The sequence below is a fragment of the Camelina sativa genome, chromosome 4 (assembly GCF_000633955.1).
Source record: "Camelina sativa cultivar DH55 chromosome 4, Cs, whole genome shotgun sequence".
Lineage (NCBI taxonomy): Eukaryota > Viridiplantae > Streptophyta > Magnoliopsida > Brassicales > Brassicaceae > Camelina > Camelina sativa.
The window spans coordinates 3,199,624-3,215,648 of NC_025688.1; the positions used below are offsets into that span (position 1 = coordinate 3,199,624).

General features: G+C 35.6%; 3 protein-coding genes and 1 pseudogene across 4 annotated transcripts in view; 3 read left to right on the forward strand and 1 right to left on the reverse strand.

Moving 5' to 3' along the window:
* Positions 5,070–7,581, forward strand: LOC104779665 (annotated as a pseudogene).
* On the reverse strand, positions 7,731–12,956 carry LOC104779666 (nodulin-related protein 1-like). 2 transcript variants are annotated; one of them, XM_019244491.1, is made up of 2 exons: positions 12,778–12,956; positions 7,731–8,505 (listed from the first exon to the last, which is right to left on the reverse strand). In XM_019244491.1, exons 1-2 carry the CDS (start codon positions 12,808–12,810, stop codon positions 7,948–7,950), a joined length of 591 nt encoding a protein of 196 aa, XP_019100036.1. In that variant the 5' UTR covers positions 12,811–12,956; the 3' UTR covers positions 7,731–7,947. The 2 variants fall into 2 exon arrangements, with proteins under 2 accessions (XP_019100036.1, XP_010502356.1); XM_010504054.2 differs by lacking the exon at positions 12,778–12,956 and having other exon boundaries at positions 7,780–8,684.
* LOC104783494 (probable inactive purple acid phosphatase 9) lies at positions 9,914–12,391 on the forward strand. The gene is made up of 5 exons (XM_010508642.1): positions 9,914–10,260; positions 10,403–10,847; positions 10,928–11,929; positions 11,982–12,203; positions 12,284–12,391. The coding sequence occupies exons 1-5, from the start codon at positions 9,914–9,916 to the stop codon at positions 12,389–12,391; spliced, it is 2,124 nt and encodes a 707-aa protein (XP_010506944.1).
* Positions 14,297–16,025, forward strand: part of LOC109132430 (probable inactive purple acid phosphatase 9) — a 2,005-nt gene continuing 276 nt past the window's right edge. The window contains exons 1-2 of the mRNA XM_019244039.1: positions 14,297–15,111; positions 15,192–16,022. Coding sequence (XP_019099584.1) covers positions 14,419–15,111; positions 15,192–16,022 — 1,524 coding nt within the window. The 5' untranslated portion in view covers positions 14,297–14,418. The remainder of the gene's footprint in view (positions 15,112–15,191; positions 16,023–16,025) is intronic.

Sequence of the window (16,025 nt, forward strand, 5' to 3'; positions counted from 1 at the left end):
CTAAGGGATTAGGGTAAAGAGATCTCTATATAAAAAGGAGAGCGGCCTCTACGAGAGGGGGATCGAGAGCAAATCAAGAGACCTAAAACACAAAACACACGACTCAACTCTAGAACGCGGCTAGGGTTTATAGATTGATTCGTTGGGTCTTGAATTCTTGTATTTGAGCTCAAGACTTTAATCAATAAAATCAACTATTCAATATCTGTTTCTTGTTTCCGTAGTCTTTAAACAAATCGAATATTTTTGCCCAAACAACCAACATTCTCACAAGCTTCTTTGTACCTAACCCTTGGAAACAGATTCTTCCACTGTTGAAGAAGCACAAGGTTGTACATCTGAACAAGACCGATACACGACTTGCTAATAACAAACTGCCTCTTGAGATTCAGAAGGTGTGATGCCGAGCAAATTTCAACAGGCTTAGGTTTACTCCAAAGATTGAGGAATTGGATAGAAGAGTAGTCAAGATTCTGAGTGAGAAAGATCCCTTTCTTGTTCTGCATCTCAGATATGAAATGGATATGTTGGCATTTTCTGGTTGCTCACATGGTTGCAACCACTATGAAGAAGAAGAACTAACCGCTATGAAGAAGAACTAACCCACTAACCCAATATATATTCATCGATGACTCTTCATATATCCTCACTCGTGTTGTATTTTAAAGATTTGTTATTTTCAGGTATAGTAATTTGTGTTAATTTAGTTAAGGTTATATTAGTAATTTAATTAGTATTATCACATTGATAAGTGACAACGACACTTAATAAGAAAATGAAAATTACTCCTAGAACGACAATTATTTAGGATCGGAGGGACTAATTGAGAAAATAATCAAAATATCTTCATTCAAGTTTAATTTAATCAACATGTAACGTCTAAAGCTAAACCAACATTAACCAGTATAGCTAAACCAAAATATCTAAACTCTAATTTTTTAATCCTACTAGATTTTAACTCGCGGTACACTGTGTGCATATAATTTTTATTATTATTTATATTTTATATTGTATTTATTTGTTAAATATCGTATGTTTTCCAAATAGAAGAATAACTAAATTTTCCGACCGTTTGTGCAGCTAAATATTTATATTAATTTTTTAACCCACAACTTACTTTATGATCATTTGTTTGTTATATTTAGTTTGTTTTGTTTAGTGTTTGAGATTATATTTTGATTTTTAATTATTATAACAAAAAATAAAGGATTTAAATTCATAGTAAGTCATTTATACACTATGATTAACTCATATTTTTCCTAATGATTTAATTATTTAACACAATCTTAGTTAAATCAAGTTAATTTTTATATATCAAATATTCTAATATTATTAGTTTTGATGAATAATAAAATGAAGATTTAACCCATGTTAGCACAAATTTAATGATATTTTATTAATTCCAACATGTCCTCTTTATAACATATCTACTATATAAGCATATTATATAGTATTTTTAATTTTTTTTTACATATTTGTAATATTTTAAAATTTTATTAAGTTTATAGATTTTAATTATAATATTTAAATAAATATGAATCAAAGTTTTTCTTACGTTAAGAATCAAAGCTCACAAGTGTTGGAAAACAAAATATGAATCAAATTGTTGTTTTCTTTGTTTGCAAAGGATTCAGAGGTAGAATATTTTCAATACACAATAGAAGATGTGGTTAAATATATCATAGTTTATGTTTTCATATTAATTTTGCTGTATATTTTTTAGTTGGAATGATATGTAAAATATATCGGAAACAAAATCTGAAGTAATGTTATTTTTGGAAATTTTTTAAGGAACAATTTTGTAAATAAGTTTTTAAATAAAATCACAGAATGTAATTAAAAATGTATATATAGATTATGTTAGCGATAGATCTTCACCCTAAGACAAGGTCCGACTCAGAAAAGGCCCAATTAAATCTCAAGGAAAAAGAGAGGTATTTTGGTCCTTTTAGAGGACGAACCAACACAGTTACCTATAAATACGGATGTACAATGTTCAAAATGGAGGCAGCGAATAGGAAAAGAAAATAGTTACAAGGACAGCGATCGAACTCTCGTCTAAAAACCTAGAATCGACAAGCTCGCAACTCAGTTTTGTCTTTCTTCTTTCCGTTTGACTCGTCTAGTCTATTTTGTTGCCTGACTTTTTGTGCTTCGGTACCGAATTATAAAGAGAATTTCAATATCCTTTTTACCGAACTAAATTATTTAATTATGACCGATTTGGACATCAATAAATTATATAGTATCATCAATTCAATTCATCATCACATTCACTATCCAACATTTCTTTAATTTTGGGAGTGAGTGGGAAGCAGTAGGAACCATCTAGAGACAGAGAGACATAGAGGAAAACAAAAGCAAAAATGGTGGAGAGCTTGCTGAAGACGCCGGAACAGGATTTGGGGAAGAAAAGGCACGTCAAACGTAAGTTTTTCTCATTCCAAATCCCAAGGTCATTTCGTTTCTTGTTTGTGATCTTTCTTTCTTATAATCGATCATTTTGTTGTCAACAACTGGGCTATACCTATCAAAACACAATTCACTCTATTTGAATGGAGAGAAACGCTAGACGTCACAGGGAGGAACCTTCTTCGCAAGAGAAAGTGGTGAAACTGATTGACAAAAATGTCGGCAATATATTGAGCACAATGCCAGATGGAGAAGGCACCAAAATTCAAGTTTGATTTGAAGCAATATTTTATAAAGTTGGATTTATATTCTGCTCTAATAAACAGTATGCACTAAGCATGTAAAACAATATATTTTTCTTTTAAATATAATTTGATATTAGATTTTTTTTTTTTTTTTTAAAAAAGAGGAGGAGATATTGAGATAGGAGAAACAAGCATGATAGTTAGTGTAGTCAGTGATGGAGCTTCCATGGAGTTGGTGTTCTTTAGAGAAATTTTGAAGCTGTTGGCGGTGTCCAGCAAATTGACAGCGGCGCTCAAGGTCAAAAAGCGTGGATAGGAGAAGAACACGTCTTCACTTCATGTTTTATCCACGTGTTTATTATTAAATAGAAATGGACATTCTCAAAAATAGTACTAAAATATTTTTTTTTCCAAACTTAGCACAATATTTCTAAAATTCCAAAATAACACAAATTAATATGTCCAAATTAAATCTTAAATTTAAAATACTAAATCCTACCTCTCAAAACTATATCCTAAATGTGAAATTGAGAACCTAAACCTAATAATTTTTTTTTAAAAATTAATTTTAAATATTATAATGTGTTAAATAGTGCCATTTTTGGAGATTTAGAAAATGTATGCTATAATTGACTATAAAATTTGTTTTACTGATATTTTAGGCTATTTCTCAATAAAAAATGCTTATTGAGGCTGTACTTTTGCTAAACGTTGCGGCTGTGGCGGCGGCTGATTAAAACGACGTGTCAAGCAGAGTAGCAGCAATGTTAAACGACACCGTGGATTTGAATACTACAGATCTAAATGAGTCGTCGATGACATCCGTTGAGTCGCGACGACATTGCATCGATCGCTAAAAAATTTCAGTAACATATCAATCTTTATAAGTTTTAATCATCTGCGACACTTCTCTCATCTCTGTGTATTTTTTTCTCTGGTAATACTATTTTTCTTTTTTACCAATCGCTATCGCAGCATTTAACAAAAGAACAGTCTCATTACCATTATTTTGTAATTTGATTTTGAATATAATTTAATATTAAATTCAAAGAAAAATAAGATTCTGTTTTAGCTGTTATTTATTTTTGTTTTAATCCTCTCATGGGCTAGACCCTTCCGTACCTGTATGGCTTTTTAATAAAAATGTTGGCCGGCAAAAAAAAAAACCATGATAGGCTCTGTTCTCAATTTTTCGTAAGCAATATCTTTTCCAGTTAGCTGGTCAATTTTAGAAACAGAATCTAAAGTTCTCCTTGGTCGAGCAGAAAAATCCAAAAAAAAAGAAAAAACCAAATCAACGGGTTCTCCCATTATATCGTTTTTTAATTTTAGATTAAGATCCGTGCTAGATCACATATTAAAATTCATTTTATTTATATTGTAATTTTTATATAAAATATAATTTATTTAATTGTTTTTTAAAGTTTTTTTGGATAAAACATTATGCAATAAAATCATATGCTAAATATGATAATTTGAAAAAGACACATATTTTGTAAGTTTTAATATTGTTAATGATTCTAGATAAGTACTAGTGTTATTTTATATATTTTATATTTTAAAATAAAATTTTAATATGTTGTATTAGGTTATTTATGTGAAGTTATTTCAACAATGTATATTATATATAATGACTTGAATGTCATTATAAGATATAATTTTGTAAATTTGAATTTAAATATTCAAATTTTGACCTGTTACTCAGTAAATTTTTTAATTTAATAGATATTATTTCTAAAGAATAATATTACTAAATCTTGAATATTTTATAGATTGAACAATTTATATTTGTTTTTAAAAATTCAACTTATGGTATATTCAGAAATAAAACTATTTTTTAATTATAATAAATAATATGATAATTTATTTGTTTCACAAATAGACTCATATATAAAAATGAGAGGTGAAGTATAATGATAATTAACAAATTAATATGTTAAATTAGATATCTAAAGATTTTATTTGATGAATAATTTAATATGGTAAATTAGATAATATGATTTTTTAAAATATTCAATTTAAAATTTTCGGTATAACCTATTTGTAACAAATTAATTTATCATTAATGTATAATCTATTGTAACTAATTTATTAAAATTATATAGTTTACAAAACAATGTTGTGTCCTTCCGTTTTATTATAAAGGGGATTTAACAACATGTATGTATCTCTTCTATGTTCCAACCGGCTGTTTTAACCTGATCATAAAAGTATTTTATTGATAAAAAACAAATAGATTCCCAAAATCCAAAAAAAATATCTTATACGGTACGTACAACCCCCTTGTACATGTGACACGTACCATACAACCCACCTACAATCGGTTTTGGTACAACCCACCGACTTCTTCCCCCTCTTTATATAATGCCTAGGATCATTTTTTATTTATTTTTTAACTCTGTTTGGAGTGGTGTGAGGCAGCAGCAGCACGGAAGAAGAATATTCCCTAATGTTGATACTGTCAAATATGTATAGATATATACTTGGTGGATACTCTTACTATCCCTATATAAGGGATATGATATGGTTATGAATACAATTCTCTACGGAGTTCATTATTCTAAATGGTACCATACAACCCACGTACAATCGGTTTTTGGTACACTTTTATTGACTTTTCCCCCTCTTTATATAATCATCAATTTATTGACGGTTTTCACATTCACTCTAGTCTATAGTCTATTCAGCATTTCTTTAATTTTGGGAGTGAGTGGGAAGCAGTAGGAACTATCTAGAGACAGAGAGACAGAGAGACAGAGGAAAAAAACAAAAATGGTGGAGAGCTTGGTGAACACGCTGGAACAGGATCTGGGGAAGAAAGGGCGCGTCAAACGTAAGTTTTTCTCATTCCAAATCCCAAGGTCGTTTCGTTTCGTGTCCGTGATCTTTCTTTCTCATAATCGATCATTTTTTGTTTTAATCCAGCAGCAGCACGGAAGATCGAATTGAAAGAAGCTGTGTACAAGTTCGATCGGAAAGAGTACAGGTCTGTTAAAAAGAAGACTAGCTCTGGCTCATGGAGACTTACTACCGGACCCGGTGCTGATAAGGTCATCGATGCTGATTGGCTTACCGGTTCTAATTGGCTTACCGATTCTGAGAAAGTTAGCAAAGGGATCGCGGTTGTGAGGACGCGTCAGTATTATGAAGGTGATGCAATTGCTAGAGTTTTGACTCCTTGGATTATGTACGAGCTCCATGTCGCTTTCTTGAATCCTGATAAGGTAACCAACTATACTAATTTCCAAATGCTTCAATTTGGTACCTTTCATTTTTCAATTCTTTACCAAATTGTTACAGAGTTTTTTTTTTTTTTGCTGTCAAATCAAAGGTGGACTTTGTTAGGAGGACCTATGTTATCTGTAACGTAAGTTATATGGGTGAACAAGGAGACGTCCACAAAGGTGGTCCTGATGAAGAACTCTCTCCGCCGTGTGAAGAGGTATTGGCCCCAAACACGGTGATCAGTGACAACAACAACTGTCCTAATGCGCAGGTTTTTTTTGACTAATTTGCTCTGTTATATGTTTCATTTTTGTGGATACTTGGAATCTTATATAAGCTCTTAACATGTGTTGGTTGGACTTTTAAAGATGATATTGATTTCCTTTTCAGGGCTTATTTATTACAGAGGAAGCTATAGATAGGAACCGCAAGAAACCACCGCATACCTATCTCAACAACTTGATCCTAGGCATCATCCTCTTGCTGGCTCTCACTGGCAAAATCATATCATCATCAGTCTCTTTAGAAAACACAAATGTAACAAATACCATTGGCCTATGTGAGTCCTGTCGCTGCTTCAATCAAGCGAACTCGAATTTGTCCTCGTCCATTTCAGGCCAAACGCAAACAAAGAGGGCCACATTTCTAATTCGTCATTTCACAACTTTCCATTCCCTGTTCATGTCATATATGACGGTGTCTCCAGCTAAGAAGGTCCATCAAGTGTTCTTGAATTTCAGGGGAGAGGAACTGCGCTACAACTTTATCAGTCACCTCGGTGATGCTTTCGAGAGGCACAACATCAAGTTGTTCGTGGACAAATACGAGCAGCGAGGCAAAGACCTTAAAAACCTATTTGTGAGAATCGAAGAGTCGAGCATTGCACTCGCAATCTTCTCTACTAGGTTTGTATACTATTCTTTCACGTACTTCTCAATCTCTACTTTAGAGGTGTATATATGTGTATACGTAAGACTCAAGAATCATAGTCATTGTCTTAATATATAGATATCCAGAATCTAGGTGGTGTATGGATGAGTTGGTGAAAATGAACAAACTTGCGGATCTAGGAAAGCTCAGAGTCATTCCAATATTCTACAAGGTGCAGGGGACGTTAGAAAACAAACAGGTGACAGTGAGTTCGGTAAAAATTTCTGGAGGCTCGCAGAAGCTTCTAGTGGAGATCAGATCAAGAAATGGAAAGAAGCCTTGGAGGGTATTACCAATAAGATGGGTTTGTCTTTAGGAGACAACAGGTATGTATTCTCCACTCTGAACTATATATATATATATATTTTTTAAGTGCTCAAATGTATGAAAGGATGTTTGATGGATTTACAATTTTTGGCAGCGTTGAATCGGACTCTGTCAAGGAAATTGTTGAGGAGGTGCAGAGAGTTATAGAATTAATTGGACTCGAGGAAGAAGTTAGGTCGCCCTTATGATTGAATAAACCGATTTCAAGAGGAGCAAATCAGCAACCAATTGTTGTCACGTAATTAGGGGAGGTGTAGTAGAAATAAGAGCCCTCTTTTACTTTTTTTTTTTTGTTTATTTTTTTGGCGGTTTCTTGTGAGAAATCATTAAAAAACTTAATAAGAAGAGTACTGAGACATGATTACAAAAACAAAAACAAAGCTTTGATTAAAAGAAGCCTATGTACGCCTTCGCATCACATTTACACGTTCTGTTCAAGCCACTTCTCAGTCTAGCCCTCTTGGTTTGGGTCCAAATTCCATGCATCACTCCACCTCTCTAAACTAAGATCTTTGAACATTTCTTAATTATTTGAAGATCTGTTTTCATTAATATATAAAAATGCATTAAAAAGTTAAAAAGAATCTTAAAAAAAACAAGAAAAATATCTAAAAAAAAAATAATTTAGAAAGTACTTACATCATCATAATGTTCCTCAACCATACACAAATCCAAGTATCCAACAGTGACTAATTCATAAAACCACTTATAGAAGATCATTACTGACATCATTATTTTTACTCACTAATTAAAACGTTAATTGATCAGACATCATTATTTTTACTCTACTAATTAAAACGTTAATGGATCACTTCATGAAACCTTGAGCCATCTTAGCATAATCTCCAAACCCATGGCCACCTCCGGACTTCTCATCTTCTTTCTTAGACGCCGGTGCTCCAGCTCCACCACCGTGGCTTCCCCCGGTTCCAACACCGCCGTGGCTTCCCCCGGTTGCAACACCGCCGTGGCTTCCACCGGTTCCAGCAGTACCGTGGCTTCCGCCGCCGGAGGAGTGAGAGTGGGAAGTTTCGTACTTGTGGAGATATTGTTCAGCTTTCTCGAGGTACTGACCAACACCACTCTTTTCATCGAGCTTGCCATATCTAGAAGCGGCGTCAAGGATATCAGCGGTGGCTCCCGCGACTTTAGCTTTGTCCAGCTTGTCTGACTCGTTACGAGCAGCGGCTTGAGCAGCTTCGGCTACGATCTTGGCACTAGCCATGAGCTCAGCGTTGGAAGCTGGCCTATGTGCTGTTGGATCGGTGTTGGAAACCGGTTTATGTGTCGTTGGCTCGGTGTGATCTGGTTTGTTCTTGTTGTGGTTCGGTTCCGGATCCGAGCTCTCCGGTTTCTTGTCGGAGAACTTCTTCTTTACTTGATCGGTGAAGAAATCCATGTTTCTTTTGTCTTAAAGAAAAAAGTTTTTTCTTGTCTTGAAATTGGAAAATGTACAATAACAAAGTTATGCGTAGGGTATTTATTGATAAATTCAGAAATTAGTGTTTTTCTTTATTTCTTTGTCCACTAGTTTTATATTTGTTCCCTTCATCTTTATCCACTAGATAATGGGATATTTATAGTCACGCTTCTTACGCCATAGATCTACTTTCAATGGTGTGAGTTTTTTATACGGCTCTTTTTTTTTTTCTTGGTGTATTTTGTTACATAAATGCTTAGTTACATTTTGACCATTTCGTACAAGCTCGACCCTCGGAACCGGTCTTGCTTAAGTTTGATTCTAGATCATTACATCTACGTTTTGTCGACCACTGGTGAATTTATTTGATTCTTGATCATACATATACCTATACCTACATAAATGCTAGTATAATCTTGGATTCTAGATCATAAATGTGTAGAGTGTAGAGCAACACTACACTTAAAATTATGGATTGGTTGAAGGTTTGATGAGTGGCACGGAGAAAAGGGTCCTCATGCCACCTAACCTTAGTCTATCCAATTCTTGACCAATTTATGATTTTGTCGGCAGAGTAATTAAATAATTTAAATCATAGTAGCGTACGTTAGATACTTAGATGAGAAATTATGATTTAAATTGTTTAATTACTACCTCTGCCTATCAGTTGAGAAGCCTGTATTAATTGCCCACTTATATAATTTTCTGAGCCCAGCTCTGTTTGAATCATTTCTATTTGAAAAACGATGTCGTGGGTGAATGAGAAAAGGATTTGGTGAAGATGACCACACTTTGTTAATGTTTTTTCTATCAACAAGATGACCACATTATTATGACAGAACACGAGTGAACAAAAAAAATCTAAGACCAATAAGAAGAAGAAACTGAAACCTTATAAATTTGTATATGGTGGAACTAATTATTTATGTGAAATAAAAGAGTGGAACTTAAAAGTAAGTACGGAGAAGATAAGAGAAATCAACAGGAGGTGAAATATCAAAGGCATGCCATGAGAACACAGATCCTCTGGTTTCTTTATATTCCTATTTGAAACCATTGAGTTTGTGTTCTCAGGTCACCCCTTTGAATCTCCCCTGTTCCATTATTTCACCTTTGTAACTCTTTGATTCATACTCTTAATTTTGTGCTTTTGATTGTGTTATACCATAAGATTTGCGTCTGAAACAGACACAAAGCATTCCATTAAAGCATATTCTACATATATTAACAACTTAGTTATTGCTAAAACACTTGCAAAAAATAAATATAAATCATGTTTTGATTTAACAATGATTGCTANTATGGTAAAGATAGTGGTGGTGAATGTGGTGTACCGTATAGTGTTAAGTTCAACATGCCTGGTAATTCATCTGAAGCCACGGGTATGGTTCAGGGACCTTCTCATACTCGGAACCTTTACTATTCTTATGATATGGGTTCGGTTCATTTCGTTTATATTTCGACGGAGACTGAGTTTCTTAAAGGAGGGAAGCAGTATAGCTTTTTGAAGAGTGATCTAGAGTCTGTGAATAGGAGCAAGACACCGTTTGTTGTGTTACAAGGGCATAGACCGATGTACACTACGAGTAGGAAGATCAGAGATGCTGAGATAAGGCAGAGGATGATAGAGCATTTGGAACCGTTGTTAGTGAAGAACAATGTGACGGTTGCTTTATGGGGACATGTTCATAATTACGAAAGGTTTTGTCCGATTAGTAACAACACTTGTGGTGAACGTTGGCAAGGAAGCCCTGTTCATCTTGTGATTGGTATGGCTGGTAAAGATACGCAACCTACATGGGAACCGAGACCTAATCACCAGGATGTCCCGATATTTCCTCAGCCTGCAAACTCAATGTATNCCCTTAACCAATCTCCGCTCAAATTACTCTTTCCGGATCTTTCATTGGATCGAATCCGAGATCAACCCGAAACACCTAGACCATGATCACAACCCGTTACCCGGAACCCGCCATATTTTAACCGAATCAAACCAGTTAAATTTCCGGTTTGCCGCTAACCGGCCGGAGCAGATTCATTTGGGTTACACAGATAATACCAACGAGATGAGAGTGATGTTTGTAACCGGAGATGGAGAGGTACGAGAAGCTCGATACGGTGAGGTTAAGGAGAAGCTAGATAACATCGCGGTGGCGCGTGGAGTTAGGTACGAGAGGGAACATATGTGTCACGCGCCGGCGAATACGACAATCGGATGGAGAGATCCAGGTTGGACCTTTGACGCTGTGATGAAGGATCTGAAACAAGGGATTAACTACTTTTATCAGGTAAAAAATCGAATCTTTAAGGGTTGTTTCGAATCAAAAGATTTGAGTTTTTGAAACGAATTTGAATTTATTTTAATCAGGTTGGGAGTGATTTGAAAGGATGGAGTGAAGTCCATAGCTTTGTTTCAAGAAACGAGAGCTCAGAAGAAACGTTAGCTTTCATGTTTGGAGATATGGGTTGTTCTACACCTTACAGAACATTCATACGTGGTGAAGATGAGAGTTTATCAACTGTGAAGTGGATTCTAAGAGACATTGAAGCTTTAGGTGAGGATAAGGCAGCGGTTGTATCTCACATTGGAGATATAAGTTATGCGAAAGGTTACTCGTGGATTTGGGATGAGTTCTTTGCTCAGATTGAGCCAATTGCATCTAGAGTACCATACCATGTGTGTATTGGTAACCATGAGTATGATTGGCCTAACCAGCCTTGGAAACCAGATTGGTCAGCTTATATTTATGGTAAAGATAGTGGTGGTGAATGTGGTGTACCGTATAGTGTTAAGTTCAACATGCCTGGTAATTCATCTGAAGCCACGGGTATGGTTCAGGGACCTTCTCATACTCGGAACCTTTACTATTCTTATGATATGGGTTCGGTTCATTTCGTTTATATTTCGACGGAGACTGAGTTTCTTAAAGGAGGGAAGCAGTATAGCTTTTTGAAGAGTGATCTAGAGTCTGTGAATAGGAGCAAGACACCGTTTGTTGTGTTACAAGGGCATAGACCGATGTACACTACGAGTAGGAAGATCAGAGATGCTGAGATAAGGCAGAGGATGATAGAGCATTTGGAACCGTTGTTAGTGAAGAACAATGTGACGGTTGCTTTATGGGGACATGTTCATAATTACGAAAGGTTTTGTCCGATTAGTAACAACACTTGTGGTGAACGTTGGCAAGGAAGCCCTGTTCATCTTGTGATTGGTATGGCTGGTAAAGATACGCAACCTACATGGGAACCGAGACCTAATCACCAGGATGTCCCGATATTTCCTCAGCCTGCAAACTCAATGTATCGTGGAGGCGAGTTTGGGTACACTCGTTTGGTTGCTAATAAGGAAAGACTCACTCTTTCCTACNTTTGGGTACACTCGTTTGGTTGCTAATAAGGAAAGACTCACTCTTTCGTATGTGGGAAACCATGACGGAGAAGTTCATGATGTGGTTGAGATTTTGGCTTCTGGGGAAGTCATTAGCGGTAGTGATGATGATGGTAGAGATGAAAAATTTGGATCTGAATCTGATATTGCAGTCTTGTGGTACATTGAAGGAGCAAGTGTGATGGTTTTGGGAGGGATTTTGGGGTATTTTGTTGGTTTCTTTAGTCGTAAAAAGAAAGAATCNTTTTATCAGGTAAAAAATCGAATCTTTAAGGGTTGTTTCGAATCAAAAGATTTGAGTTTTTGAAACGAATTTGAATTTATTTTAATCAGGTTGGGAGTGATTTGAAAGGATGGAGTGAAGTCCATAGCTTTGTTTCAAGAAACGAGAGCTCAGACNCTAATGGTAGTTGGATCCAAATGAAAACCGAGGAGACGTGATTCAACTATTTTGTTTTTGTTTGTTTGCCACACACAGGTTTGTATAGCATTCTTAGACTATATCTTACGAGGTCAGGTACCATATAAAAAGCTTAGCAACATTATTTTTTTTTTTTGCTTGAAAGACATTTTTTTGCTCACAAAAGAGATAACTCGTTCCTCAATAGTTGCATTCACACAAAAGAACATAAAGTATTCCAAATAAAATATGATATTACCAAAAGAAAACACGTTCAAGGCTTGTGACTGAGGATGGTAAGCACTAGAGTAATTCAATGACACGCCCTACAACACAAAAAACTCTTTCCAGAATTCACTGAGAAAAACAGTGTCACGATCACTGACAATAGTCTTGGGGAAACCGTGAAGCTTGNCTTGTCGGAGAACTTCTTCTTTACTTGATCGGTGAAGAAATCCATGTTTCTTTTGTCTTAAAGAAAAAAGTTTTTTCTTGTCTTGAAATTGGAAAATGTACAATAACAAAGTTATGCGTAGGGTATTTATTGATAAATTCAGAAATTAGTGTTTTTCTTTATTTCTTTGTCCACTAGTTTTATATTTGTTCCCTTCATCTTTATCCACTAGATAATGGGATATTTATAGTCACGCTTCTTACGCCATAGATCTACTTTCAATGGTGTGAGTTTTTTATACGGCTCTTTTTTTTTTTCTTGGTGTATTTTGTTACATAAATGCTTAGTTACATTTTGACCATTTCGTACAAGCTCGACCCTCGGAACCGGTCTTGCTTAAGTTTGATTCTAGATCATTACATCTACGTTTTGTCGACCACTGGTGAATTTATTTGATTCTTGATCATACATATACCTATACCTACATAAATGCTAGTATAATCTTGGATTCTAGATCATAAATGTGTAGAGTGTAGAGCAACACTACACTTAAAATTATGGATTGGTTGAAGGTTTGATGAGTGGCACGGAGAAAAGGGTCCTCATGCCACCTAACCTTAGTCTATCCAATTCTTGACCAATTTATGATTTTGTCGGCAGAGTAATTAAATAATTTAAATCATAGTAGCGTACGTTAGATACTTAGATGAGAAATTATGATTTAAATTGTTTAATTACTACCTCTGCCTATCAGTTGAGAAGCCTGTATTAATTGCCCACTTATATAATTTTCTGAGCCCAGCTCTGTTTGAATCATTTCTATTTGAAAAACGATGTCGTGGGTGAATGAGAAAAGGATTTGGTGAAGATGACCACACTTTGTTAATGTTTTTTCTATCAACAAGATGACCACATTATTATGACAGAACACGAGTGAACAAAAAAAATCTAAGACCAATAAGAAGAAGAAACTGAAACCTTATAAATTTGTATATGGTGGAACTAATTATTTATGTGAAATAAAAGAGTGGAACTTAAAAGTAAGTACGGAGAAGATAAGAGAAATCAACAGGAGGTGAAATATCAAAGGCATGCCATGAGAACACAGATCCTCTGGTTTCTTTATATTCCTATTTGAAACCATTGAGTTTGTGTTCTCAGGTCACCCCTTTGAATCTCCCCTGTTCCATTATTTCACCTTTGTAACTCTTTGATTCATACTCTTAATTTTGTGCTTTTGATTGTGTTATACCATAAGATTTGCGTCTGAAACAGACACAAAGCATTCCATTAAAGCATATTCTACATATATTAACAACTTAGTTATTGCTAAAACACTTGCAAAAAATAAATATAAATCATGTTTTGATTTAACAATGATTGCTAAAATATACCTTAACAATAGTTATTGCCAAAATTTTAAAATTTTAAAATTAATTAATAGTTTCATTTCATACCATAATGTTTTTATTTTTATTATTGAAAAATAGCATAGATATTTTGAAGGTGAAAAGTCATAAATCAAGTTTGGTTCCAAAGTCTTTAAAAACAATGACTTCATAATAACTCAAAACTCTTCTAAACCCCTAACAAAACCAAACCAAACTAAAACTCCTAAATAAAGTTGACTTTTTTGACTAACGACCATCCTCCGCCGCGTCAGCCACCGTCATCATGATCGCCGTTTACTATCTCTTCATCTTCATCTTCACCTTCATCACCACCTCTGTTTATTCCAAACCCACGATTTCATTCACTCCCAAAACCTTAAACCGATCCGGCGACACAGTCGTGATCAAATGGTCCGGCGTCGAGTCACCGTCCGATCTCGATTGGTTAGGAATCTACTCACCGCCGGAATCTCGTCACGATCACTTCATCGGCTACAAATTCTTATCCGATTCGCCCGATTGGCAATCCGGGTCGGGTTCGATTTCACTTCCCTTAACCAATCTCCGCTCAAATTACTCTTTCCGGATCTTTCATTGGATCGAATCCGAGATCAACCCGAAACACCTAGACCATGATCACAACCCGTTACCCGGAACCCGCCATATTTTAACCGAATCAAACCAGTTAAATTTCCGGTTTGCCGCTAACCGGCCGGAGCAGATTCATTTGGGTTACACAGATAATACCAACGAGATGAGAGTGATGTTTGTAACCGGAGATGGAGAGGTACGAGAAGCTCGATACGGTGAGGTTAAGGAGAAGCTAGATAACATCGCGGTGGCGCGTGGAGTTAGGTACGAGAGGGAACATATGTGTCACGCGCCGGCGAATACGACAATCGGATGGAGAGATCCAGGTTGGACCTTTGACGCTGTGATGAAGGATCTGAAACAAGGGATTAACTACTTTTATCAGGTAAAAAATCGAATCTTTAAGGGTTGTTTCGAATCAAAAGATTTGAGTTTTTGAAACGAATTTGAATTTATTTTAATCAGGTTGGGAGTGATTTGAAAGGATGGAGTGAAGTCCATAGCTTTGTTTCAAGAAACGAGAGCTCAGACGAAACGTTAGCTTTCATGTTTGGAGATATGGGTTGTTCTACACCTTACAGAACATTCATACGTGGTGAAGATGAGAGTTTATCAACTGTGAAGTGGATTCTAAGAGACATTGAAGCTTTAGGTGAGGATAAGGCAGCGGTTGTATCTCACATTGGAGATATAAGTTATGCGAAAGGTTACTCGTGGATTTGGGATGAGTTCTTTGCTCAGATTGAGCCAATTGCATCTAGAGTACCATACCATGTGTGTATTGGTAACCATGAGTATGATTGGCCTAACCAGCCTTGGAAACCAGTTTGGTCAGCTTATATTTATGGTAAAGATAGTGGTGGTGAATGTGGTGTACCGTATAGTGTTAAGTTCAACATGCCTGGTAATTCATCTGAAGCCACGGGTATGGTTCAGGGACCTTCTCATACTCGGAACCTTTACTATTCTTATGATATGGGTTCGGTTCATTTCGTTTATATATCGACAGAGACTGAGTTTCTTAAAGGAGGTAAGCAGTATAGCTTTTTGAAGAGTGATCTAGAGTCTGTGAATAGGAGCAAGACACCGTTTGTTGTGTTACAAGGGCATAGACCGATGTACACTACGAGTAGGAAGATCAGAGATGCGGAGATAAGACAGAGGATGATCGAGCATTTGGAACCGTTGTTAGTGAAGAACAATGTGACGGTTGCTTTATGGGGACATGTTCATAATTACGAAAGGTTTTGTCCGATTAGTAACAACACTTGTGGTGAACGTTGGCAAGGAAGCCCTGTT

Bases quoted from the DNA above. Each gene is read 5' to 3' on its own strand.
- LOC104779666 (XM_019244491.1), bottom strand. From the start codon at position 12,810: ATGGATTTCTTCACCGATCAAGTAAAGAAGAAG. The intron at 8,506-12,777 runs TTCTCCGACAAG...GTAAAGAAGAAG, and splicing joins CCGATCAAGTAAAGAAGAAG to TTCTCCGACAAGAAACCGGA.